The sequence below is a fragment of the Centroberyx affinis genome, unplaced genomic scaffold (genome assembly GCF_046629955.1).
Source record: "Centroberyx affinis isolate AG114_WGS23_722 - 3 ecotype Tasmania unplaced genomic scaffold, CSIRO-AGI_Caff_v1 ptg007547l_1, whole genome shotgun sequence".
NCBI classification, from domain to species: domain Eukaryota; kingdom Metazoa; phylum Chordata; class Actinopteri; order Beryciformes; family Berycidae; genus Centroberyx; species Centroberyx affinis.
In genome coordinates this window covers 15,218-42,894 of record NW_027283807.1, presented here as the reverse complement: position 1 = coordinate 42,894, position 27,677 = coordinate 15,218, and the positions used below count along the sequence as shown (strand labels likewise).

General features: G+C 42.3%; 1 protein-coding gene across 1 annotated transcript; it reads left to right on the top strand.

Moving 5' to 3' along the window:
* The first annotated feature begins 139 nt into the window (after positions 1-139).
* On the top strand, positions 140-25,787 carry LOC139639665 (AT-rich interactive domain-containing protein 3A-like). Its single transcript, XM_071513815.1, has 4 exons — positions 140-363; positions 20,726-21,528; positions 22,971-23,253; positions 25,709-25,787. Exons 2-4 carry the CDS (start codon positions 21,167-21,169, stop codon positions 25,754-25,756), a joined length of 693 nt encoding a protein of 230 aa, XP_071369916.1. The 5' UTR covers positions 140-363; positions 20,726-21,166; the 3' UTR covers positions 25,757-25,787.
* The last annotated feature ends 1,890 nt before the right edge of the window (positions 25,788-27,677 follow it).

The window sequence follows — 27,677 nt, the reverse complement described above, 5'->3', positions numbered from 1 at the left end:
TGTATGGGGGGGGGGGTTGTCCCTGCTGATTCAGAGGTTAGGAATTTGCATCTGATTGCTGTTTGTCAACCAATGATTTGACTGTTCAGGCTGGAGAGACTCCACGCCTCGTACAATGTAAGCTCCGCTCTCTGAACCAAGAAGACGTAACTCCGAAACCCAATTACACGGAAAAAGCCGAATGCGTGGATATTATACAATCACATGAAACCACTTTATTCCCGGCTGATAAACGCAACACAAACCCCTTCTTCTTCTTTATGTTTTTTTTTTTTTTGGACTGGATTCAAACCAAACGGAGAAAAAACCAGGAATGTTTCTTCCGGTTCCCAATAGTGTAAAAACAAAACGGAAGCCGATTTGGTAAGTTTATTTTTCTCTTTTTTTTCGTGTTTCCTATGTCTTACAGTACGTTTAACTTTACAAATCTCTCTCAGTTTCCATCGTTGCCATCTGTTTCTGTCTTACTCTTCACTTGTCGGACATATTTATCGATACATACGACGTTATCAAATCGCCTTATCAATAGTTTATAGGTAGCTGATAGACTTAGTAACTGCCATGCGTCCGTTTAACCTACTTTAACCACCGTTTAATGTAATGTATTTGTTATATATAATCTCATTTAGAGTTGCTGTTTTATTTTTGGCAAGGGTTTCTCTGCGGTTTGGCCTGATTTCAAACAAACAGATTAGGAAATAAACGAGCAGAAGCTAGCAATTTTCATGTTTGCGTTCAGATACAGGGTTAGCTAAACTGTGGTGACGTTACGTTTTCTAACGTTAACCCAACTCGGTTTGCTAGTTTCACCGAAACACCATCACACCGTGACACCATACCTATCAACTGATATAGGTAATTACAGATATTTACTACATTGGTATTCGGTGTCTTTGGCTGTTTATGGTGTTGCTTTAGTGACCAGTATTTGGATAATTTCAGTTGGTGCGTCAGCTGTTACAGTCGAAATCTTACAGTGGATATTTGTGGGTAAAAATGCAGATTAATTGCGGTGAAATTGATTTAAAATGACATATGGGTATGCCTGGTGATTTTCCTCATGGTGGCAACTCGTCTTTTACAATCTGAGTCCACCATTTCTGTGTTAGAGCCGTTACAACGCCATTAAACATACATGGTTCTGCATTAGGCTACATCCTATATATATTGCTCTATACTTAAGATATAAAGTTAGCACATAATATTTGTTGACAGTGTCTAGAAACAGGCCTTTAAGAAACATTTTGTCAGCCGAAGTGTCATGTTGGAGGACAAAGTGAAGAAACATCTGAGAGCTGAAGATGGCTTTAGGAATGAAAGGGAAATGAAATTTGCAACTGCCAGATGTCATCTTTGGCTTTTTATGCCTTTCTGCTATGCAAACTAATAATTCTGTGGTAATACTGCAGTAATACTGTGGTAATACTACGTAATACTGGTTTGACAGGGCTGTAGTCAAAACCAGGTCTAAAGAGGGTTGAGACCAGATCAAACTGAGTCTTAGTCCAAGACCAAAACAGGCAATAAACAGCATACATGTCTTTCCAAATGTAAAAAATAATACTTAATCAGTTTCTTAAGGGTGAACAGTCTGCTCTGCAGGAGCTCTGGACTTAAACCCTTCAACACCCAACTGATCAATGCATACAGGTTTGAGAGGCATTACATACTACACAAGTTGAAATCACCTTTAACTTATTTGTAGTGGTGAGGGAGAAAATAAACCAGACTGGATCAGGTGGAGAACAACTCTGAAAGTCTTTGGGTAGGCAGGAAAAGGTTAGAGTCAAGATAGACACGAAACCAAGATGTCAGAAAAGTCCAAGACTGGACTGAAGTGAAACAGCAGGGTGTTGGGCTGCAGAAACCAATGTGAGTCCCACTATAATATGTCTCTGGCCCCGGCATGATTTCACCAGACTCAACCTGGGCAGTGAACACAACTTATACTTCTTCTTCTTCTTCTTCTTCTTCAGCCTATGTTTATTTTGCGTCAACAGAAGAGAGTCTGGTTGTTTACCTGGTAGAAGCTGACAAACCTGACAGCCACAACCAAAACTGGCCGGCATTTGTCTGCTGGTTGGTGTTAGTTTGTCACCCTGGGGCTCACCGGGTGGCGGGCCGGGGGGGTGGGGGGTGGCATGAGAGTGGGTGGGGTGAGAGAGAGAGAGAGAGGGGGGGGGGCCCTGAGGCACAGGAAGCCAGTTTGGTTTTAAAGCTTTTGCATTTCGTACCCAGCAGCAAATCCTCCTACGCCAGTCAGAATCCCTTCATTTGCAAAGTAAAGTGAATGTGTAGGAATTTGTGGTTAGTAACTGAAGTGCATATATACAGTATGTTATATACAGCCAGGGTTAGGCTGATACATTGGGATTATATTGGTTTTTCATTGAATATCAGATATCAGCCAGTCCAGTTGTCCACCTCTGATATGATGGAGGTTCCTCCTGACCACAGATACAGAAAAAACAGACTGGAAAACCTGACATGACCTTTGATTTATTCATTTAATTCTTCAGTTATGTTTTCTGTAAATAAATTCTTCACTTAAAGGCAGTAATGTCTCCCAGAGTTTCTCTACCATTGAATAGGTGTGGTGGGTCACTCTGCCTTAAAGAGCTGCTGACACTAAAAGAATTTCATCAGTTTGGTTTCAGTGGAGAGTTTTAGTGTCCCATGATGGTCTGAATGCTGTTTCAGAGGCTTTTCCACCCTGACAAGAAGAAAATACTCAGGGGAAATACTCAAGGCCTTCAAATACCCATATCAGTCACTCCCTTTTTATATATATATATATAACTTATGGGTCATTCTATATTGTCCAGGTGACAGAAACACAGTTATGAAACATCTTTGTCATGTTAACATCATGCGGGGGTGCAGTCTCAGTTCAGTGTAACGTCACAAATCGATGAGGAAATGTTCCTTTCTCAGCACAGCGGCTGATTTCTGAAGATGCTGAAAGACCTGAAGACAAGAAGCGGAAAACCTGAAGGACGAGAACATGAAGCAGAACACTTGAGAGAGTCGTTTGAAAGATTTACTCCCAAGAATTTTTTATGGGAAAAGAATTTGAAAAGCGGATTTTCACGCTGTTGTTTCACACCGGGTGGGGGAATTAACACCAGCCACCGGCCAAATGCTGGTGAGTTTTGGCTGCCGCTGATTAGTTACCGGCCATCATTTACTGGTTCTGCTCTGTTTTCACATCTAGATGGCTTGTAAATGAGTTGTGTGGGGTTTACTGACACTCAGGAAAGTTAGTTTCTTAGGGTGTATTACAGGTAAAAGTACACATCATTTCACTGAAGTTTGGTTGTTTAACGAAAAGAAAATGTGACGATCAAGTTGAGATGGTCGAACGTTCATCTTGCCACCTGCGGCTGCCCAATGTGATTATCAAGCATTGAAATACTTAAGAGAGATTTCCCATACCCCCCCCGCCACACACACACACACACACACACACACCCCAATCACCTTAGTAGCTTGACTAGAAATTGCTACGCTAATCTGTTTGGCCCAGTGTGGCATATGGTATCCTCTGACCAGCACTGTGTTTCAGATGGAGAGAAATGCTGCTGCAGCGAGGGGGGTGGGGTGGTGGGGGGTGGGGGGGTGTAGGGGGGTGGGGGTGGATTTAGGTTGTGATTGGCCCATTGTGGATTAGAAACGTATGGTAGGCGATCAAGTTCAGGTCTTAAAAGGCCTCCCCATGCCTTTGCATAATGAAGGCCGGTCTAATGAATAACACGCCTTGTTATAAAACCCAGTTTACATGTTGGGGATCGCTGCTGTTGCTTTGGAATTGAAGAATCGACGTCTGTGTTTTGTCTCTGGAGAAACACTCTCTGTCATTTACCATTAACAGATGTTGAAACTAGGGTTTATGAAGGCCGATACTGATCTGGATATTTTCAGACTAGAAGTCATTTCGGTAGTTTTCTTCTCATCAGCCTCTGAAGCAGCGTTCAGAGCATCATGGGACACTAAAACTCTCCACTGAAACCCAGACTGATGAAATTCTTTTAGTGTCAGCAGCAGCTCTTTAAGGCAGAGTGACCCACCACACCTGTTCAATGGTAGAGAAACTCTGGGAGACATTACTGAATTTAAATGAATTAACAGAAAACATAAGTGAAGAATTAAATGAATAAATCAAATGTCATGTCAGGTTTCCCAGTCTGGTTTTCTGTATCTGTGGTCAGGAGGAACCTCCATCATATCAGAGCTGGACGACATGACCGGCTGATATCTGATATTTAATAAAAGCCGACACTATCAGCCTCAGATATCAGTCTATCCCCAGCTGAAACACAGACCCTGCCGCTTAGCCAGGAGCCACCGACTGTCTTTTCATAGCTTTGGTGTGTAGTGGAATTTGTTGTGTCATTTTGACGTCGAGAGTTTTTTTGTTTTTTTTGCCTCCTTCCTCTTGGCGCGGAAACCGCTCCGGCCGCCCGCCATTTTAATGGTTTGAGCGATATCAAACTGAGCAGGTTCAGACAGACGGAGGACCAGGTACATCCTGTCTTGACTTCTCTGTGCACTCTGTGTATGTTTTTTTTTTTTTGTTTGGTGTTGTTGCTCCATGTCACTGACATCCTGCTGTGGCCAGAATAGCCGGCACGCGACTCGATGATGTTGTAATGTCAGACAGAGACGCACACGCTCACACACTGAGCCTGTTGTTCAGTTCGCTGTTTGTTGAAGTTTGTGGATTCACACTTCAGCATAGGGCTGGGCGATATGGTTGAAATCAATATCATGATAATCATAAGGATTTTTCTCGATATCAATATATATCACGATATGGTTTGTGTATGAAAAATCACGTTAAATAATCAAATTAATGTTCATCTCATTGAACCGAATGGTAATGTTAGGTGTGATGTCAAACTAAACAGAAATATTCAAATTATATTCCCACCATACCTCATTTTATCAGAGTTTTTAAGTAAAATTTGCTTGTCATCATCAATTCAGACAGCAGAAATGTGTGTCACGAAATATCTTCATATCATCACGATATGATTCCACTGAAAGACGATAAACGATAATATTGAATTATCGCCCAGCCCTGTGTTGTTCAGTTTGCTGTTTGTTAAAGTTTGTGGATTCACACTTCAGCAGCGTGTTTTGGTCTGTTCTCTGAGCGGAGGTTTCCCCTCGCGCCGCCGAAACGAGACGGGCCGTCCTGTTATTAGAACCGTTTACAAGCGGCCAGTCCACACACACGGTGAAATCCACACAGCTTCCTGTCATCACACACGCCTGATCTGGGCCCGAGGGTATTTGAAGAACATTTGGAAGCAGCGAGTGTAACATTTAAATCAGCCTGCTCAGTTTGCCCGGCAGCAGCACGGCTCAGCGAGCAGCAGTCACAGACAGTTGCCCACTAAACTGGTTACCGGCTGTGAATGAATGACAGGTGGACACACACAGGCAAGACAAACAGGTTTGACGCATGTTTGTTTTCTTATTTTCAAAGAATAATCCTCTGCAGGTTGTTAAGGGCTGTTTTTTTTTCATGTCTGTACGTTCAAATTCCTCTCCAGGGTTTTGGCACCCAGCCCGCTGCATGTCACTTCAACGTTTCCCATCTTTTTTTTTTCCTTTCCCCCCCCCCTTTTTTTTTTTTGCTGAGCAATGCAGTAACAACCCACCTTACAACGTCGGCATAAATTGCATTACAGTGACTGCATGTCTGTCTGCTCCCTGCAAGCCAGAGGGGGAAGCAGCATGGGTTTGGCCCGCTTTCAGCTGTTCTTTTGCCAAAATCCACATTTCTTAAGAGCCTGTCTGGCACGTGGGGCTTTTACTGTGTTTCTCCTGCCAAAAAAACAGGCGGGGGGGGGGGGGGGGGGGTAAAAATCACAAGTTACTTCACTCCTTGGGCCGGAGCCACGGGGGAATCCCAGCAGGCTGAGGGTGACGCAGGCAGAAAGAAGCCCGGGCGAGGATCTGAGGCCGGGCCGGGCCGTGCCGTGCCGGTCCCAGGCCCAGTAACATGGCTGTGGCCTTCATGTTGTCAGGCACCGGCTGACATTGGCCTGAGCTCAGTGCCAGAGAGCCTGGTCTATCCTGGTACGTGTCTGCCTGGATACCAGCGACACGCCGCCGTGTCCGTCAAACCCGACTTATTTGTGTTTCATATTTGCGGCGTCGAGCGCTGGCTGCCTGCCCATGTAATCACAGGCTAATGAAATCAGAGGCACTTGGCAAGGAGAAGTTGGCAGATCTACACAGAAAGATCTACACAGCCTGCAGGAACACACGTAGCTGCCAACGCGGCGGCACATGGAGATGTCATACATGTTTTGCGGTGAATTTTTTTTTTTTTTTTTCTCTCCTGGATGTCTCATGTAGGTTAGAGCTGCCTGTTATCTAAGATATTTCCAGTTGGCCGCTCCGCTTCTCTCCAGACAAAAGGCTTGATTGTGAAAGATTACAATACAATGACATGACCTCCCCCGTCATCATATAAACCAACAAGTTAATCCAGTTTGGGGCGTTCATGCCGTTGAATGAAGATGCCCCCCCGCCCCACCCCGCCCCCGCCCCATCCCCGCCTCATCCCCATCCATAGGAACTGTCATTATACCGTCTGTCTACAGCCTGACAATAGCAGTTCATTGAACCCAGTGTGTGTTAACATGCAGGCCAGCCTCACTAATCTGAATCACAATCAGTTTTATTGGCTAAGTTAGTTTGCACATACAAGGGATTTGACTGGGTGGTTCACTCCCAGTAGGTCGCATCAAACATAAAAAACACACAAAATTATACAAAAGTAGAATATAAGAAAATTTGAGAATAGAAATTTAGGAAATAGGTCTCTTTTAGAGGCAGTAAAGCAGTGTGTAAGTAGTTCATAAAAAGATGAAAGCAAGAAATTTGGAATAGGTCTCTTTCTGTACAGTATGCACATGGTTAAAACCTGACTGATTGCACCAATAGGAAGCTATGGAAGAAAGTAAAAGGATAAACAGAAATATATACAGATCTAGACTATGTTGCACAGACATCGGACTGTAAGGACCAAAAGAAAAAAGCTTTACATGGGTTGGGATGGCATGAACAGGTATAAATACCTATACAGCCAGAACAGAGTTGAATAGGCCTATAATAATAATAACTGACTGTATGTTAGTGCGTGCAGAGTGCTTTTATGATAATTCAGTAGTGATATAAGACAGTCACTCCACAGATCTGTCATCACATGTAATTAATGTTTGCTTTCATGGATCCAGCAGTCTCCCTGCGAGGCAGCGAGTCGAGCCGTAACACCGCCAGGCCAATATCCGGCTGTGAGGAGGCTGGGAACGCCTGCAAACAATCCACCTGAACACACACACCGTCCGGCCTGAATATCCATACGGGATGAATCCTTGGATGAGAGTTAGATGAGATGTAATTGTATGAAAAAAGTGTCTGTAACTAGCACTTCCCCATCATATACGGTTGTTTTAGACGCAGGAATACTTTTGCCCAAGGCGACCATTGCACCCCTTACTAGGGTTCGACCCATGTGGGTTTTTGAAGGCTGATACAGATATTTTTTTTATTTAAGTCACCAATAGCTGATATTCTGTGCCGATATTCTCTGCAGATATTCAATATCATTAAATCTGACTTTACCAAAATGCCAAAAAGCCAAAAAAATGACAAGTATTCCCCCAGTAACAGCATTTAGACCATCATGGGACACTAAAACTTTCTTTAAACCCAGACTGATGAAATTCCTTTAGGGTTAGCAGCTCTTTGTGGCAGGTGAAACTGGGATCCATTAGGCCTTGAAATGGAGAAACCATTTGGAAAAAACATAACTGAAGAATTAAATGAATAAAAATGCAAAGAAACTATAATTTGGTTGCCCATTTTCTGGACTGTTTTTATGTAGCTGTGGTCAGGAGGAGCCTCGATTGTATCAGAGACGATGATATCTGATATTTAATGAAAGGAAAATATAATCTCATATATCAGTAACACTACTCCTTACTATTGGCTGCTTGTAAGGCTACTATCTAGGAGTTGAAGCTTATTCTACTGCTGCACTCATTGTAGGTCAGGTGTAAATGAATGGAGTCTCTGGTGAGGATGTGGGAGGAAATTCAGACTCAGTCAATCCTCATGTTGCTGCAATCTTTCAAATTCAGCTGTTGGTCCATGGTCGCTCTGGATACATTGGTCAGCTAAATGCATGAAATGTAAGTAATTGTCCTCATGTCAGATACACAAAGTGCCAGATAAAGCTGTTCAGGCCAAGCTTTCAGTCTACAAACCTTTCATCAGAGTGTGTGTGGAAGATCGTTTTCACTGTGGATTCAACTGGTTCTCCAGCTCCTCCTTAGCAAAGATTCTTGGCCCTGCTCCTTTCTAAAATGCAATATAAATGTCCTGTTTCCCCCTCCTGCAGCTCCAAGGCTTTTTGATAGCGCTTCAGTTGAGCCTCATTCTTCACCCAGTTTAGACTTGCATTCAGTTTTTTTAATATTCTCCAAAACTGCTTCTCCAATTTGCTCTAAAAACCCTTACATGATAGATAGCCACAAATTTCATTGCTGAGAAGTGGATCACTGGATTATTTTTGCTATTTGCCCGCTTAATTTATGGCATGGCTGAGACTAATCAGATTTGGCGGCTGTGTTGCTCCGGCTCGGTGGAAAGTGCGTGACCAGCCTGTGCGACACTTCCTCAATGATCTTGTTGTTGGTGTAATGGGGCTCAATGGGGCCTGTGTTATTGGCCTGCGAGGTAATACTGCCAGGAATGTGAGAGAGGGCCGCATAATCAAGACCAGCACCACTGACCGACTTCTGGGGTTTTTTTATTAGGAGGGGATCATGTATGGCTACTGTTATGCTGCTTCCTCCATGGTTCCACTTTGATTTATGCCAAACCAAATGCAAACTGCTCTTTATAGTTCCCCTGAGATTTATTAGCACCCTTTGTGAAGATGAGACGAAAAGGCTCGACAGCTTAGAGACTTTTTAGCCTCAAACTGTAACTTTGCTGCTGCAGGACACCAGATAGTTTGAGAGCAACGTTTCCTTTGGCTGTTCGCCTCCACAGGAAAGTTGAAAATTGAAAATCAAAAATGAGAAATATCCATCTGTGTCTTTATGTTTAGACAAACAGACTCTATATTAATCGCTGAAGGGAAACTGGGGTGTCATCTGCAGCATAATAATGAATATGATGAACAAGGACTAAGAAAAAGGAAACAATAAAAATGTATAACTCTTTGAAATTGAGTAATTCTCATATTGTTATATTTGACTTTGTTCGATTGTGAACATTAGAAAGGCTAATGGATTACAAGAGTCTAAGAGAAGGCAAGTAAGCCATCAATTGAAATATAAATATATTTTGTTGTGTGATTTTGAAAATGTAATGACGCTGTTTGTACAGAAAGTGGAGGGACATCAACCCAAAACCTTTGGCAGCTTGACTTTTTCAGTGTTAAAGTTAGGAAACTTTGTAAAATGACTATCCTATGTTGACATGTTGAACTTTGGAAAAAGACTACTTCTGTTTAGGGCTGAACAATTAATCAAACTTTTATGGAAATCGCAATATGGCCTACTGCAATTTTCAAATCGTAGGTGGCGCAATATTTGTTAAAGGCCAAATGTGTGTAAAAATACCATTTTAAATTAAATATTGTGGTGCTGCAGAGATGTCCTGGCCTACACATCATATTCTACAGACTTAAGAAAACATCTTTGTTTGGTACAGATCCCCGCAAAAATCACACCATAATCATTTTAATGAAAATGAGAATAATGATGTAAAAATTATCATTCCCTGTAATATGGCAAATCATATTGTAATTGCAATATCAGTCAAAATAATCGCAATTAGATATTTTTTTCAAAATCGTTCAGCCCTACTTCAGATGTTGACGCATTCAAATATTACAAAGTGGTGTTTAAAAACGTAAATAGAAATTGACTTACACACATATTGACACATAGTATGTAAAGCGTTTCGCTCAGAAAAGATGTGTACAACTCATCAATACTGCAGTGTGATGTATGGTCGTGTCCCATAATTCCATTTGGCCTGGGCACGTAAACTGCATATACTTAAAAATAAATCTTACTCTCAGATATCAGTATATCACCAGTGAGTCTCATGGTGCAGACAGGTCAAACTTGAGACAGTTATAAGTAGAACTTCACTGTAAACAAATGGAGGCGACTGGAAGAAGATTTTCAGTCCTGTCCTGCTTTCTCTCAACTCAACTCAACTTTATTTATATAGCACCTTTCATACAAGCATGCAGCCCAAAGTGCTTCACATAGCAAATTTACAACAATAAAACAATAAAATGTTAAAAGAGTCAATAAAATAAAATAAAAATACAATAAAATAAACACCAGGGATAAAAAATAAAGTAAAAACCAATGATTAGAACTTAAAAACTAAGGCTATAACATTACTTCAAATTAAATCCAGATTAAAAAGATAGGTCTTTCATTTCCTTTTAAAAATACAGAGAGAGCTTGCCATTCTAATATCCAGAAGCAGTGAGTTCCACAGTTTAGGGGCATAAAAACAGAAGGCACTCTCACCGGAACTTTTACGGGACACATAAGGAACATTTAAAAGAAAAGCGGTGGAGGACCTTAGTGATCTGGCTGGAACATAAAATGAAAGAACATTTTATGATCCACTCCTAAAATGGGACTAACAGCAGAAGTCTTTTTGTCAGACTGACTTTATTCACCAAGTGCAGTGAATGTCCAGGAGTTTGTGTCTTGGCAGCGGTGCAGAGTCATCGGCAGCTAACATAATACATACTGACACACATGGTGCAGGACAACATGCCTCACATACAGTGCAAAGTGATAATGTAAGACAAACTGTTGACAGTGGATGTTGCATATCACACATTCAGGCTGCCAACAACTATGAAAGCCTTGTCACAGATTGGAAAGAAAGTATTTTCATAACTGGTTCTTTTAAAGTGGTCCACGAGAATTTTTTTTTTTTTTTTCCTGGTTTGTTTGGAATCAACCGAAGAAGAACTGGGTAGTTAGCATGAGCAGCGATAGCCACCATGGCTGAACAGACAAAGAAAAGAGCGCCACCTACAGAAACTCAAACTGCATCGACAGAAAATCCCAAACTCCGCCCACGCTGTTTGATTGACAGGTGATCTCTGGGAAGGGCAGTGCAGAAACGCCACAGCAATGAGGCTGAGCGACAAAGATGGAGACTAATCCATAAAACAACAAGAATTGCCACTTTAAGAATCTCTCTTTCTTTCTTTCTTTCTTTCTTTCTTTCTTTCTTTCTTGTTTTCCAGTCAGGCAGCACAGACAGACAGAGGAAACAGTTGGAGAATCATTAGTCATTTTGATCTTCCAGTTTCCAGTCTCAGAAAGCCTCACCCAGTTCGTCTCCAACCAGTCTGCTTCATCAGGCACAAGACAGCGTGTTCTTTCAGTACATAAAAGGAAACAAAGGCTTGTATTTCCAAATCTAAATACCAAAATGCAAGATGTCTGGGAAGTACAGTGCAGAAACAGCAGTGAGCGCTGAGCAGCAAATAAAACACTTTACCACTTCAGTATTTGTGGATCGATTAGTCGATCGAGAGAAGATTAACTGATTATAATTTTGATAATCGATTAATTGTTTTAGTCTTTTATCAAGTAAAAATATCAAACATTTGCTGGTCATTGCTAAGATTTAACCCTAACCCTAACTCACTTGAATTAACCATGTGACGATATTATTCCCCTTAATTTGGAAAAAAAACAAAAAACGCTCTGATTCTACAAATGCTACTTATTCCTATTGAAGTCTTAGCTGATGAAGACTGTGATATACAGTCGGTTTGACTACTGTTGACAAAATGTACTTACTGTAAGTCGCTTTGGACAAAAGCGTCTGCTAAATGACATAATGTGATGTAAATTAGCCTAATGCTTTTCTCCATTTCATATTGTTATAAAATGAACACTTTGGGTTTTTTTTAAGTAAGCCATCTGAAGAATCACTTTGGGCTCTGGTGATTTGTGATGGCATTTGTCATTATTTTTGATTCATCAAAAAAATTAATCGATTAATCAGTAACGATAATAAATAATCAATCAATAAATAAAATAATTGTTAGTTGCAGCCCTACTTCTTTGTATTACACTGTGTCTAACATGCTGTCCCTGCAGCTGAGCCAGTGTGTCCTGTGTGTTTGTATGTCCAGTTGTCAATATGTTGCTGCACCACGGCTACAAAAAACAAATTCCTGCACATTTACTTTACTTTGCAAATGAAGCTATTGTGATACTAATGTGTCTCAGCATTAGAGGGCTTTGACGCCAGCCAGTCCTGCGTGTGTGTGTGTGTGTGTGTGTGTGTGTGTGTGTATGTAATGTATGGGAGGTGGTGTGGGTCTCTTTATCTGGTTGGAATTAGACCCTTAGCTCTCGCTCTTATCACTCTGTCCTGTTTGCTCAGACTCTGCAATCTTCCACCTCTCAGCCTCACCTCGCTCTCTGTGGCCGTGGGTGAAAAAAAAAAAAGAGGATTAACCCGTTAGCTCTCATCGTTTCAGCCAACTGTCAAAGTGTACATCCTGGTGGCCTTTTGGCAACCCCCCCCCTACGGGAGCCCTATCCTCCCTATCCTCCCTATCCTCCCTATCCTGCATTTAGCCAATTAGTTGTCTAATCAGTCTTAAGGGTCTTAGTCCACTAAGACATGTTTATAGTCAACAGGGCATTTTGAAGGATTTCTTTATGTTGTATGAAGCTTTTTTGTAATCACGTATGATCATTGCTATAATACCTCTTTCTGTTGCCCCCCTCCAGAGGGAGGTCAGAGGTCAGAGGTCAGCTACAGCAACAGCAGCCCTGATTGCTGGTAGGGATTTAGTGCCTTGCTCAAAGACACTTCAGCACTTCAGGATGGATGCTTGAACCCGTGTCCACAAAGTGTGTCTTAAAATGTACATTTAAGCCTTAAAAAATTAAATTCAAGTGATAGAAAGGAAATAAAAGTGTGGGAGACAGACAGACAGACAGACAGACAGACAGACAGACAGACAGGCAGGCAGGCAGGAAGGCAGGCAGTGTTTACAGGGCCAGTCAGTGTCATGTTTAGTCATGTCTAGTCATGTTGGCAGTCCGGTCTGGGACTCTTCATCAAACATGACTATTTGCATTATTGCATGAACGTATTCGTTTGGCAGCAGACACTTATACTCAAAAGGCATTTTTAGAGGTCAGTTGATAAAACGGTGGAAGAAATCCTTTATTAGTCGACTCAGGATTTCTTTCACTGACAGCAGCTGTTCAGATATGATGGAAGTTACGCAATGAGAGAGCAAGACCCTGATGTGAGTCTTAAACTGGCAGCAGGAGGACTACAGTCAGGACAGGAAACTTAAAGATCCAGTGCAATGAGAATTGCATTTCTCAATTTCATGGTTTAATTTAACAAAGGACGTGTTCATTATTATAACTGTCAGCATTGTGGAAAGCATTGTCTGGTTGTCAACAGAATCAGACAGATTTAGAATTCCAAACTACTTCTTGGTGTAATTGATGTCACCTACACCCAGATTGTAATGACTGCTCTGATTGGTTGACAGTACGCATAGGTAATCAGTTGTCCCGTAGTCTATCAGACAATATCCAGTCAGCTACTTGCCAAACTAGCCCAAATCTCCATTCCTCAATTGTTGCTGGGCAGTGAAATTCCAACTCTGGATATTTGTTCCAAAGATAGAAATCAGCGGCCGGATTCACATTCTTAAGAAAAAAAATCTTCTCAAGTGCCATTTTTTTCTTAACTTTAGTTTAAAAAAGGAAAAAATTCTCCAAAACTGTTCTTATATTTTTTCTTCTTACGTTTCTTCCTAAGAAAAAACTTAGGAATAAATGGTATTCTTGAAATGAAAGTTCTCAAATTTGTTCTTGATTTTTTTCTTAACTTTAAGACGGCCCTTCACCTGTCTTAAAACTCCTACAGTGAAAAGGTAAGCCTCTAATATCATATATTTAAACACATTTTAGACAAGTAGGTTATAGTTCAAAGTCTTCATAGGTTCCCCTACACCTAACATTAAGATGAACATTTATTGTAAAGCTTTATTTGGTGTAGGGCCAGGTAGGCCTCTGTCTCATGTCTGTTGAAAATAAGCTGCAAATTTTACAGTTACCAACAGCAACCAATATTTAAATCTTTTCTCTAGTTGCCCTAAATAGGTTTTTCCTCAATTGTTTTGTAGATGGAAGCACTTTGTGTTGCCTCCTAGCCTTGTCTCCTAGCCTCCTAGCCTTGTCTCCTAGCCTCCTAGCCTTGTCTCCTAGCCTCAATGACAGTAAGCCTAAAGTTTATTAACCAGAATTAATTCAGGCTCTATTTTGAGAAGTTTTTAAGTAGGAAAATGAAAGAAATTCATAAGAAATGAGACTGTTACTAAGAAAATATTGAGGAATTGCACTTAAGAGCCTTCTTAAGAACTTCCTAAAATTTCCTCTTATGTCATTTCTTAAGAACTATCTTAAGAACACTTTGGTGACTCCAAACTGAACAAAATGATGATCATTGTGCTAGAAATCTGCATCAAACTTTTCTTGACTGAGTTGAAATAATTGCACTGTATCTTTAACTTTTTGTAGAATTTTGTAGAACTTTAGAATTCATCAGCCACACCAGAGATTTAGAAGAGAGGAGGATTTCCAGATGATGGGTCAGTTACTTGCCAAAGGGGCAGACAGAGTACAGAAACACACCGGCCACAGCAGCATGTTCCTGGCTGCAGTGTAATGGAGACACAGGAGGAGGTTTTTTAGGGGGATTCACTGCTGGACCACAAGGGGTTCATGTGGTTTCACACCATCTGCGGACTCTTGGTTTAGTTATTAAATGCTTTATCACTCTAGCCAAGGTCTTGTTATTCATAATGTGGGAGGATGAGATACCCAAGGCACGCCCCGGAGAGTCGCACCCGAAAGGTTCAGTGCAGCTCCATCGGCAGTGCTCCAGTCAGGCTCATTCAAAATGTTTAAAATTCAAAGTGTTGATTGATTGATTGATTTTATTTGACAGTTTCATTTTAAAAAACACAGGTTCTGCCAAGGCATTGAGTGCATACATAAAAGGAAAATGGCGGCATTTAAAGTCGCACACACTACCTGAAATTTCAAACTACGCAGACGGTACTGTAGTGACGTAAACGCACCTCCATCCAGGATTGGCTGAATGGAGAGCAGTCCATATTAATAATAACTTTATTTGTATAGCATTTTTCTAAAAACAATGTTGACAAAGTGCTTTACATACAATAAAACACAGAAAGGCGGTGATCTAGAAAGTACCAAAATTGAATTAAGACAGATAAAAAAAATACAGAAAACACGTAAGAAAGCTTTTCCCAGCAAGTGAAGAGGAACCAGAATCACTGGGAGATTGTCGTGTGTCGAGTTGCGTTTCCTCACAGTGTTTCCAGGCACGCAGTTGTCATGAGAAAGCGCGAAAAGCATAAACGGCGAGGTAGACAGATGCGTCACGCCTGAATTCATACGGAGCTCGCGCCTGTCGAGCCGCACAGGAAGCACGAAGCAGGCGTCAGCTGCTGCTGTCCGGTCCGGTCCGGTCCGGTCTGGTCCTGCTGCAGATCCGGCTGCAGGTTTTCACTCCAACCAAACACTTCAGCTGATTTCACTGATCCATCCCTCTTCTCTGGTTTAAGTGGTTTACAATCAGTGTAATCAGCGGCTGTGGTGTTTGGCTGGACTGAAAACCTGCAGACTCCTGGGTCATGAAGGCACACAGACTCGAGTCACAATTTTAGTTGATTGAGACTTGACTTGATGCATGAGGAGAAGACTTGAGACGTGACTTGACTTCGGTTCTGGTGACTTGGGACTCGACTCTGACTTGTACTTTGACGACTTGAAAAGGTTTCTAAAGTTTCGACTTGAGATCTTGTGTTTGTGTAAATGACTTAGAATTTAAATTCAGTCGTCTGCTGGAACAAATCTCATTTTCAATCTGTCTTCTGAATTTGTATGGAATGATGAAATCAAACTTAAGATGCTCTTACCAAGTTTTTATCCTATTAAAACCATATTGCATTGATTGATAGATATTTAGTTTTCTTTAAGATATTGAATTGATACCGGACTCTTGATTTGTTCTGACTGTTCTTCATTTAGACTTGAGACTCAAGCAAAGTTGACACCTCTGATGACACATGATTGATTTCCATTTGAACTCAATCTGCTTTATTGAAGTGACTGCAGGCGTTGACCAGGCAGTCGGGTCCTTTCTCTCAGGCGGGATACACACAGAACTGAGAAAACACTTTACATTCGTCGTCGCTTCATTTGTCTTCGTCTCAGTCTTCTTTACAGGGACAGTGTACAATGTGCAGCGCCTCGTTTCAAAGCCTTTTGTAGCATCACATGACCATCATTCTATTAATCGAAAAGGTTGAAAAGCCTCGGCCTTGTCTCGGCCACAGAGGAAACGGGGCAGAACATGTGTAGTGGTGCAATGTAATTTGCACCATCAAGCGTGTAGGAAACCATGATGCTTGCGATGAACAGGAGCGTAACAACAAAGCGATCACTTCTCCTTCCCCCTCAGGAAGAGCTGAAAGAACAGTTTTGTTGCAGTCACTTCTGTTTTGAAATTACATGATACACACTGAGAGAAGAGAGGCTACTGGCTGCTGCTATGGAAAGAGAACTAGATGTCCTTCTCAAGTACAAGTACTGTTACTTTGCTGATCTTTTACTGAAGTAGAAGTAAAAGTACTGGTGTAAAAATCTACTGAAGTAAAAGTAAAAGTGTCTGATTTATAATGTCCTCTGAGTAAAAGTTCCTGAGTTCCTCTTTAGAACAGAGAACGGTGCTAGCTGTGATCTTTTCCATGTGATTCTAACAGGAGAGAGGACAGAGTTCAGACTGGATTCTTTTCACTGGAAACATTAGAAACGACAAAATAAAGTGCAGAAACAAAGTAAAGTCAGATTCCTCTTCTCACTGTGAATGGATCCACAGTTTGTCAGTTTACGTTGATCCAGTTTCTGTTGCTGATGGAGAGACACACAATCTGTTCTGTGATGGATGGGATTTAAAATGTAGTGAAGTACAATACTTCACTTAAAATGTACTTGAGTAAAAGTAAAATTACTGGCTTTAAATACTAAATACTCAAAAAGTACAAGTACACAACAAAGCTACTCAATTACAGTAACATGAGTAAATGCAGTTAGTTACTTCCACTTATGCATATGTGTATGCTTATCTATTCGTAATCTAGGTGCATAAGGTTCTGTGTACTGGGTGTTATAGAGTAATTTGAGTTGAATCTGCTCATGTCACTGAGTGCACATGGACTGGGTGCTGCAGAGACTCCTTCAGAAAGTACTGGAGACTTTCCACTTCTGTTCAGCCCTCTTGTCTTGTTTTTATAGTTGCAGTAAACAGAACAGAGACACGTTAACCCGTTCTCAGTGCCAATAAAAGCAGATCCTGTCAGATAAGATGTTTTAATCCTGGTTTTATTGGCCGCTATTCTGGATCTGACAACTGCAGGCGCCCAGTTGTGCCTCTGCTGTTCTTGAAGAATGCAGTGAATCAGTCCTGAGCGTCTCGCGGCCGTCTGGCTGCATCTGCTCCGTCAGTTGTTACTTCCTGCACACAAGTTTCTCCGCTCGCGGCCTCACCGAGCGTCTCAGCTCTTATTTCCTTACGCAACACACTTCTCGAACATGCAGTACACGACCACTGCAGGGTGACAGGAATATTGTGTCATTTCTGCCTTTGCATGCTGTGTGGCTTGAAGCCTCAGACTAGTTTCTATTGGTTGCTTGTAGGGTTGGACTGATATATCAGTTCATATCACCTCCGATATGATGCAGGTTCCTCCCCGAGCACAGCTGCAGAAAAACAGCCTCTGCAATGAAATTCAACTTTTTTTTGTTGCACATTTTATGCAGTTATTCATTTCAAATGTTTTTTTGTTGATCCATTTTTCATTTAAACACAGTAATATCTCCCTCAGAGTTTCTCTACCATTGTGGTGGGTCACTCTGCCTTAAAGAGCTGCTGACACGAAAAGAATTTCATCAGTCTGGTTTTTTGAAATCGCAATATGGCCTACTGCAATTTTCAAATCGCACGAGGTGCAATATTTGTTAAAGGTGAAATGTGTCAAAATACCATTTTAAATGAAATATTGTGGTGCTGCAGAGATGTCCTGGCCTACACATCATATTCTACAGACTTAAGAAAACATCTTTGTTTGGTACAGATCCCCGCAAAAATCACACCATAATCATTTTAATAAGTTTTTCAATGAAAATGAGAATAATCATATAAAAATTATCATTCCCTCTAATATCGCAAATCATATCGCAATTGCAATATCAGTCAAAATAATCGCAATTAGATATTTTTTCAAAATCGTTCAGCCCTAGTCTGGTTTCAGTGGAGAGTTTTAGTGTCCCATGATGGATTTTCCACCCTGACGAGAAGAAAACTCTGAGGGAAACACTGAATACTTTTTTGACGTGGAAATGGGAAATGCACGCAAGTCTAAAGATAATGAATATTGGCCCAAAATGTTGGCTTTCAGCAGCATCAAACCACAATATCAGCCTTTTCAAAAACCCATATCTAACCCTAGTTGCCTGTAATGTTGACGATGTAGGAAATGAACTGTAAGGGGAATCGGCTAAATGCAAAATATGTAACTCTAACATAGAAACCAGAGTTTATAAGCCTAAGTGGTGACAGCGGACCGAGTGTGTTCAGGTCTTACTCAGTGTTGCTGAATGAGTGTGAGTGTAGTCAGACTGGACCGCTCTGCCCAGCACCTGCACTGGAAACTCATTTCCCCATGAGCTGTTGACTCTGCAGAGCTCCACATGCAGCTCTTATCTCTGACATGACCTATATTTGTCTCCACACCCGAGACCCTCTAACCCCCCCCCCAGCAGCACTTAAAGGTATAATATGTAACATTTCCGCATTCAAATATCTAAAAACGACTAGACTATTTTTTTGAGTTGTGTACTTACATTATCCCAAATGTTTCCAACAATGTTCAAACCCAGAGAAATCCCTAATTTTCTTCAAGGTAACGCTGCGTTTCATTTGGTCTCCTGTCATGGCGTCATATCCCCTTTACCCCCTAACTTCCGGGTAAACACGGGAAACACCAGACGATCTGTCAGAGAGTGAGGAAGGAAGGAAGTCGGCCAGCTAGCTAGCTAGCCGCTCTAGCCGCTCTGTTGTTTTTTTCATTCTATTGTTTTTATCGCTCACTCGTAACGGATCACGATTATACGTTCTGTCGCCGAAGCTGTCCCCGTAAAAAAAAAACTCCCATGATCCCACGCTACTTCACGACGTCATCAAACTACGTCTTTTGTTATTGTTTTGATTGAGAGACCCCTAGCGGCAGAAATTACATATTGCATTTAACGTAAGTAATTGACGTTACTTACGTTAAATGCGCGAGCGTGTGAAAGAAAGTGATCGGAATGAGGGTTTGCATGACGAAATTTTATCCATCCACCGGATTATGAAAGGGTTAAACCACCCCTCTCAGAGAGTATCAAAATGGACTTTTATTTATGTGAAAATGTCATGGGTTTATACTTTAAAACAGAGGTTCCTTTGCGTACCTGAGCACTGCTGGTATCAGGTATGTAGGAGAGGAGTTTCAGTCTCCAGAAGGTGCAGAGAAACTCCCACAGTGTCTCGTACTGGTAATAAAATATTTTAATGAAGGGGAAAAAACATACCAGTCATACCTAAGAAAACATCACAACACCAAAGCATTGGGTGTTTTTTTTTTGTGTTTTTTTTTTACTAGTCAAATGATTTAATTGCACATATGAGACGGTGTGCGAGAGTCACATTGACTGAAATTCATCTTGGCACCGAGCCAGCCAGGTGAGGAAAGTGACGGGTTCTTCCTGTGATTTCACTTCCTCTTTCAGTGACTCGCCGCGAGGTTGAAACATCCTGATCCTGTGTGAGCATGCCGTTTCGGTGTTTTTTTTTGTGTGAGTAATGCTAAATAAATGTCCATATTACGCAACAGACATTAACCCAGGAACTGTGTATTTTTGCTTGACATAAATTCTCGACTTAAATTTGCATTTTTGCCCGTGAAATTGTCAGTTTTTTCCCCCCCATCGCGGTTTCTTCCCTCGTGATTTGAGTTCACACGGCAGCTCTGTAGTCATTGCTGTAGTTTTGTCTGTATTTCTGCTGCTCACAAACATTTTCACCCAAAACTTCAGTCAGGTGCTTCATAGTCACAAGTCTGAAAATTATTAGTCATGTTCTGTAAAGAATATGCTTCAGTTTTTACTTTTGACAGTCAAGAAACTTTATTTATATAGCTCTTTACAGTCCAAAACTAGTTTGTTGTGTTTTTACAAAATCAGGGGGTTACAAAACAGGGGAAAGGAGGCAATGTAGCAAAATTAAGACATAAACGAAAAACTAAATGAGAGCAAAGAGTTTAAAGAACATGTCAGACCCAGTGAAATGCCACTGGATAAAAATAGGTGTTAAGACAGGTTCGGCTGAGCTGATGCTTTGAGGAAAGCTGTTCCACAGCCTCGCAGCCAAAACAAAAGGCTTTTGCTCTTCACCTGGTAGTACAAAAGGTAACGCTTCAGACAGTCTGAGAGCAGGGAAGTGTCAGTCTGACACTGTGTTTCTCTCTCTCACACAGGTCCCTGTAGGTGTCCGTAGCTGCGTTTTCCCACCTTCATTTCTGCTGCCGGTGCCTTGGTGAGACTCCGCTCCGCTCTGCTCCGGCTCTGGTTTCCCCTCGCTGCAGGATAAAAAAACCCGGACTCTTCCCCCGGAGCTGCGGTCGACCTCTGAGTGCATGTCTCAGCGCTCTGACCGGCCCCCCTCCTCCTCCTCCCATCTCTCCTCAAGGACCCGCACTTCCACATAACCCCCCCACACACACACACACCCGTCCCACCCCGCCCCGCCCCCAGCCAGCTGCTAGCTGTTTCAGCAGGGGGGCTGTGGACGATCGCTCCCTCTGGGCAGAAGCATCAGGACTGACCAGGCGTCCCCCGACCGGCCCCCGACTGGTGCCTCTTCACGGGGGGAGGGAGGGGAAGCAAGGCAGCCGCACGCCGTGTCGCTTTCCCCGGAGATGAAGCTGCAGGCCGTCATGGAGAACCTGCACAGGCAGCAGAGGGCCAAGCTGCTGATGGAGCTGGAGCAGCAGCAGCTACAGCAGCAGGCCGCCGCCCAACACACTCAGGTCCGAGGAGGAGGAGGAGGAGGAGGAGGAGGAGACGAGCTGATGGGGAGCCCCGCCCCCGAGGCGGAGCAGGCCCAGATGGCGGCGCTGGCGGCCATGCGCGCCGTGGCGGCCGGGCTGCAGAGGGCGTCGGACAGCCCCATGTCGGAGCGCAGCAGCGGCGGCGAGGAGGAGGAAGACGAGGACGATGAGGATGAGGAAGGGGAGGAGCAGTACAAAGACATGATGGGCTCCGAGGAGGAGGAGCAGATGTAAGTACCGAGATTCAGCCAAGTTGTCCTTTCCAAAATTCAGAAATGTGTCTAGCTGTGCAGGCTGATGAAGTGAAAGAGCTGTTTTTCATTCCCAGGCGTAGTTGAATTGTTACAGCTTTAGAATATTATATAAAAGCGAGAACAGTGATGGGCAGCTGCCACATCTGGCTCCCACAACCCTTAGTTCTCTCCCCCTCCTCTTTAATTTCTCAAATATACATGCAATAATAGTCTCCCAGCGCATAAACCAATTTCACCACGCATTTTCGCATCCTTATGAAGTCCAAAATAAACCAGATCACTTCAAAGCAGACATGAAAGGAGCATTATAGATAGCAGATATTTGGTGGCTTTGAGTCCCATAAACATCACTTAATTTAATTGTGTCCATATTCAAAATTAATCTGACACAGACCGTATATAACCTGATTCATAAAGACTTAACTCATAAACCCTGAACCAGTCATGTCCCACTGCACAGGATCCAATGTAACTATCACGCATGCTATTCATTTTCAGCCCCACCGGTCTCACCAGTGGGTCCATCACTACAAACGCATGTTGTGCAGCCAAGCTTTGTTCAAATTCACAGAACTCTATTTTAAATTCCAGTAAAGATCCCAAGGTTTCCAAAGATGCCGAACATGTCAGGCTGAATTGCAGGGAAATGTGTATAAAATGATGCACAAGACATCTAGATTTTTTCCATTTGATGTAATGGTGCAGCCATAAAAAAATGAATATAACACTCAATATAAGCAGCTATAGCTTCAGCGAAGCGTTGGAATGAGCAGATACAGAATATGGATTAGGGCTGGGCAATATATCGATATTATATCGATATCGTGATATGAGACTAGATATCGTCTTAGATTTTGGATATCGTAATATCGTGATATGGCATAAGTGTCTTTTCCTGGTTTTAAAGGCTGCATTACAGTAAAGTGATGTCATTTTCTGAACTTACCAGACTGTTCTAGCTGTTCTATTATTTGCCTTTACCCACTTAGTCATTATATCCACATTACTGATGATTATTTATCAAAAATCTCATTGTGTAAATATTTTGTGAAAGCACCAGTAGTCATCCCTACAATATCAATATCGAGGTATTTGGTCAAAAATATTGTGATATTTGATTTTGTCCATATCGCCCAGCCCTAATATGGATGTGATATTGGCATACAGTAAAAAAAAAAAATTCTAACTTTGAAGCTATTAAGGGGAAATTTAAAGGGAAAATCAGGGTGCAAGGGGTTAGAGCTGCACTAGGCAACTTTCCACATTTCTTTTACTGCTTTAATTTGTATTCTGACCATTTTTCTTTTCACAGGACCCATGCTTATGTGTTTTTGGTGGCCTCCTCAGCGCATATCCTCAAGAGCAATGTCTTTTTTTATGAGAATAAATCCAATGTCTCGTCTCCTCTCTCCCTCCAGCAAACAGAAGTGGGACGAGGAGGACTTCGAGGGCGAGATGGAGGAGGACTTTGAGGACGACCTGGCGGAGGAGGGCCTGCCCACGGGCCGCGACGCCGTGGCCCCCGGCAAGGGCATCCTGCTGCTGCCGCACCGCCAGCTGCACCCCCACTCCCAGCTGCTGAAGGCCCGGCCCTGCGTGGACCAGGAGCCCCGCGTGGCCATCCTCCCCCCCCACGCCACGCACAGCCAGCTGGGCGGCCAGGACCACGGAGACTGGACCTACGAGGAGCAGTTCAGACAGGTAGGAAACCCCGCCTCCCTCCTCTACCTGACCTGCTTCTGTCACGTCAGAAAACCTGTTCTACCTTCTTTCTTTCTTTTATTTCCTCTCCAAGCTCTTCGCTATCATACCTGATCGTTGTAGAGTTACAGGTTGATTTGTTACATCTGTTCTCATGGCAGTATCGCGTTTGACCCATGCACTTCCTACTATTGGTTTCTTGTGATGTGGGCAAGCTAGCAATTGAAGCTTATTCTACTGTTACAATTATTGTAAGTCACCATGACCATAACAGCAGAGGCTCAATGGGGAAAGTCTGGATGTAAATGAATGGAGTTATTGGACATTCAAACCAGTAACAAAACAGACATTGTGGATTCTTACTTTACCCATAAATGCAGAGGCCGTGAATGGAATTGACTGTTTTGCTCACCAGCTATGAGAAAATGTTGGACTATAGTAATGTAGTCAGATTTTCTGCCTGCAGTGTAATGGTAATAGGGTTAAACAGTACTAAACTACTATTAGTTCTTGTTATTTTTGTCGTATATGCCCCTATCATGTTACATGGTCACTTTGAGTAACTAATGCTAATTGAAGATCCACTCACCCTTTTCTTGTGTTCTTGTGAACTGTATAAAATTGATAAAAAAATACATAATATAAACTATATATATACAGTATATTTAAAAAAAGGAAATTCAGACCTTTGTTAGCTCAGTAAGTCACACAGCAGCTTTGGCTCTTGCTGTCTTTACTGTTGGCTTTTTTTATATTAAGAGTTTTATTGTTCATTTTCACCATTATACAAAACACACAATAGACAAGGTCATTCAAAAGACAACGCTGCATAACAAGACAACACAACAGAGATAATTAAATAAATCTCTTTACTGTTGGCTGATTGTAATGTTGGTGATGCAGGAATTGAATCTTATTGCACTCTTTGTCTGTCGCCTTGGATAACCGCCTCAACAAGATGCCTAAAATATCCAAAAGTCAGTCTAATCACCATAGCACACTGAGACAGTGTATAAAATATAGAACGTGGGTGGGAAACTGGTGGCCAGCAGGCCACATTTGTCCCCCAAACCCCTCACGTCTCTTTCTCATGCTGTGGGAAATTAACACCAGCCACCAGCCAAATGTTGGTAAATCTTAAGCTGTGGCTGTTAAGTTTGTCCATATTGTCAGCCAACATTGGAAGTTCGGTTCTAAAAATCAGTTTGGCTGGTGGAAAAGTTTAGTGACCGGTGAGATTTGACATTTGCTGACCGCTGTGGCCCGAAAATAAAAAGGTTAGCTTGCTGTCGTGAGTCGGGGCAGCGGGTGGAGGAGGAGGAGGAGCGGAGGCTGTCGGGGGTCGGTGCATTTTAACAGCTCCCCCACGCCGGTGTTTACTGTAAACATGCTAGTGGGCTGATATCATGAGGGAGGCCCTGCTGGAGCAAAATGGCCTGTTTACGTGAGGAGATTTAAGTCTGTCCACGGCCGAGTTTAGATGGAGCCATGCTGCTGTTGATACTAATTCTGTGAGAGACTGAAGAAAGATGTAAAATCCACCCAGAGGTCACTTTTGATGCTAAACACTGGTATTACTTAATGTAATACAGTGTTGTATTACTTAATGTAATACCGGTGTGACAGTTTGACAGGTTAAATTCTTTGTAGTTTTTTTTGGTTTGGCAAATTCGTTGTACATCTCATACATGTTATACATGGACAGATGAGACCCAATGTCACTCAGCCATTCTCTCCAGAATATGAGATGAGATGAAACTTTTGATCCATGTGGGCAAAGTTTTATTCTAAAAAAAAAAAAATCAGATATCTGCCTTTGTTTTTAGCTATCTTTACTTTAAAAATAGTAACATTTCAAAGATTATAATCATCTGTGTTTGTCAAATATAAAGCGTGAACATTGTGCAGCATTTTCTTTCTTCCTGAAGCTGAATTCACTTTGGAATAAAGCCCGCTGATTGCCTCGGGGCCTGGTGCAGTGAAACAACTCAGACTGGTTTTGCTGTGATTAAAGCGTGGCATCCATTAAGCCACCATTTTATGCAACAGCAGCTTATATCACATAATGGGAAGCGCTGTTGGAATTGCAAAAACGCTCATAGCCTGTAGGCTGCCTCGTGGTGTGAGCGGCAGCTTGTAGTTTACTTTGGCAGAGCGTACTAACATTATATCAGGAAAGGAAATGTTGGTGAGAAGAATGGCTTTTGGAGATTTGAATAAATAGCTGCAGTATGTTGGAGTGTAGCCCATCGCTTTGCCCCCCAGCCTACATGTGTGCAATTTAATAGAGGGCTTATCTGTTGAAATTACAGTGTGTGTGGAAGATAGGCTCCATAAAACCTATACTCTGCTTCTCTAAATGATACCCCCCCCCCTCCCCACACACACACACACACACACACACACACCCTCAGTAAAGCTTTGTGTGATTGACTTTAATTAATACTCTCAACAGTTGGCGGTGTGTGCGTCTCAGCGCCGTGGGGCCGAGGCAGCGGTGTGAGGTCTTGAGAAGAGAGGAATTTGTATGGAGGAATTCGTTAATGTTGATGTGTCCCAGTATGTTTTATCGTGACATTTATCAGCGGCGTGTCAGCCTGTTCTCATGAATTTAGCCGGGCGTTAGATAATCAAGAGAGCCAGTGCCTTGTCTGTTAAGATAGTGTTACTCAATCCAACGTTGATGGAAACCTATGCACCGCCTACACATCGCCCTCCGGCCCAGAGAGGAAGGCTCCACCACACGCTGCAGGTCAAAGTGTTTACAGCTGAACATGATACAGGGACTCGGGGATAATTGTCACGTCTGTTTTCAGGGAGTTGTGAACCTCGCCCTTTACTCTCCTTACTACTGGACTACCTTGCTTATGATTTTAGTCTTGAACCCCGTTCACACAGGACTAATATTATCTGGAGACGTCCAGTGATTTGTAATATTTGCTTCGATTGTCGGTGATTTTAGTTCTGTGTGAATCTGCCATGTCTGTAATTTGTAAAAATCATATTTTGGTGAAGACAGAATTGCCCTGACAGCACTAATCCCATGTGAATTAAACTCTAGGGCTAAACAATTTTGAAAAAAATATCTAATTGCGATTATTTTGACTGATATTGCAATTGCGATATGATTTGCGATATTAGAGGGAATGATCATTTTTACATCATTATTCTCATTTTCATTGAAAAACTTATTAAAATGATTATGGTGTGATTTTTGCAGGGATCTGTACCAAACAAAGATGTTTTCTTAAGTCTGTAGCATATGATGTGTAGGCCAGGACATCTCTGCAGCACCACAATATTTAATTTAAAATGGTATTTTGACACATTTCACCTTTAACAAATATTGCGCCTCCTGCGATTTGAAAATTGCAGTAGGCCATATTGCGATTTCAATAAAAGTTCGATTAATTGTTCAGCTCTATTAAACTCCCAGTAATTTCAGCCATAATTTGTTTTTGCTGCGCTATTTCTTCTTCCTCTAGACGCACAATTTCTATCTTCCTCTTGTCATTAAAATAAAAGGCAGAAGTGGAATAGTTTTGGATGCATTTTCAGCGCAAACTTAAAGGTTTTGCTTTGCTAAAGTAAGTCTTCAACTTATACAATCGTATCCGGGGCATCGGGGATTTCAGCGAAATTCATCATCCCGTGCGAATGCATTTTATGAAAAACGGAGGTTGGGAGGTGATTCATTCATCACAGGAGGCCTCCATTTCATACTAGTCCCACGCAAAACGGGCTTCATTTAAGTTTATTCTGCTGCTGCTCTCATCGTAAGTCACTCTGAGTGAGCGTGTGTCAGCTAAAGGCCTAAAGCGTGAGTGTAAAGCAGAACGTGGAGCTGGAGTGTGTGCAGCTCGAAGCCGGCGGGGTGTTCGGTGGGGAGGAAGGGGTTAAGGCTGTACAGTTTATTTTGGGCAGGTGGGTGGAGGCCGTTGGAATGCGCCTGAGGCCGGGTGATAATGTGGCCATTCTGGACCCCAGATCCTCAGCAGAAACCCTGCGCCTCTCTATCAGGCCACGGCAGTTGGAGCTCTTCCAAACTGAAAACCGTCCTTTTCTCTCTCTCTCACAAACACACTCACACACACACACAAACACACACACACACACGCACAAACTCTACATTCAGGTGAGTTTAGCCCCAGGCTGCAGCTAGAAGATATCAGCCTGCATTCCTACTGAAGCACCGGCCGTCTTCCTCCCCCGCTCTCAGTTGAAAGGTCAGACTAAATCAACCACATCTAAATCGATGTGGTTATTAGCGAATTAATCAAAATATTCGAGGCAGTCTGCCAGTGGCGTCTGATATAGCGTATCTAGCTGTGGCAGAGCGGGGCTGAAATTAAAAAAAGGATTCAGGCACGTATCAAATTATGCCTGCATCGTCAGATTATTTTGCCATTGAAACTGATTTGCTT

What these genes read in the sequence shown, in the direction of transcription:
- LOC139639665 (XM_071513815.1), top strand. Translation starts at nt 21,167, where the DNA reads ATGAAGCTGCAGGCCGTCATGGAGAACCTGCACAGGCAGCAGAGGGCC. An exon ending in TCCGAGGAGGAGGAGCAGAT is followed by an intron (nt 21,529 to 22,970) that starts GTAAGTACCGAG and finishes CTCTCCCTCCAG; the next exon opens with CAAACAGAAGTGGGACGAGG. An exon ending in ACGAGGAGCAGTTCAGACAG is followed by an intron (nt 23,254 to 25,708) that starts GTAGGAAACCCC and finishes TACTCTCAACAG; the next exon opens with TTGGCGGTGTGTGCGTCTCA.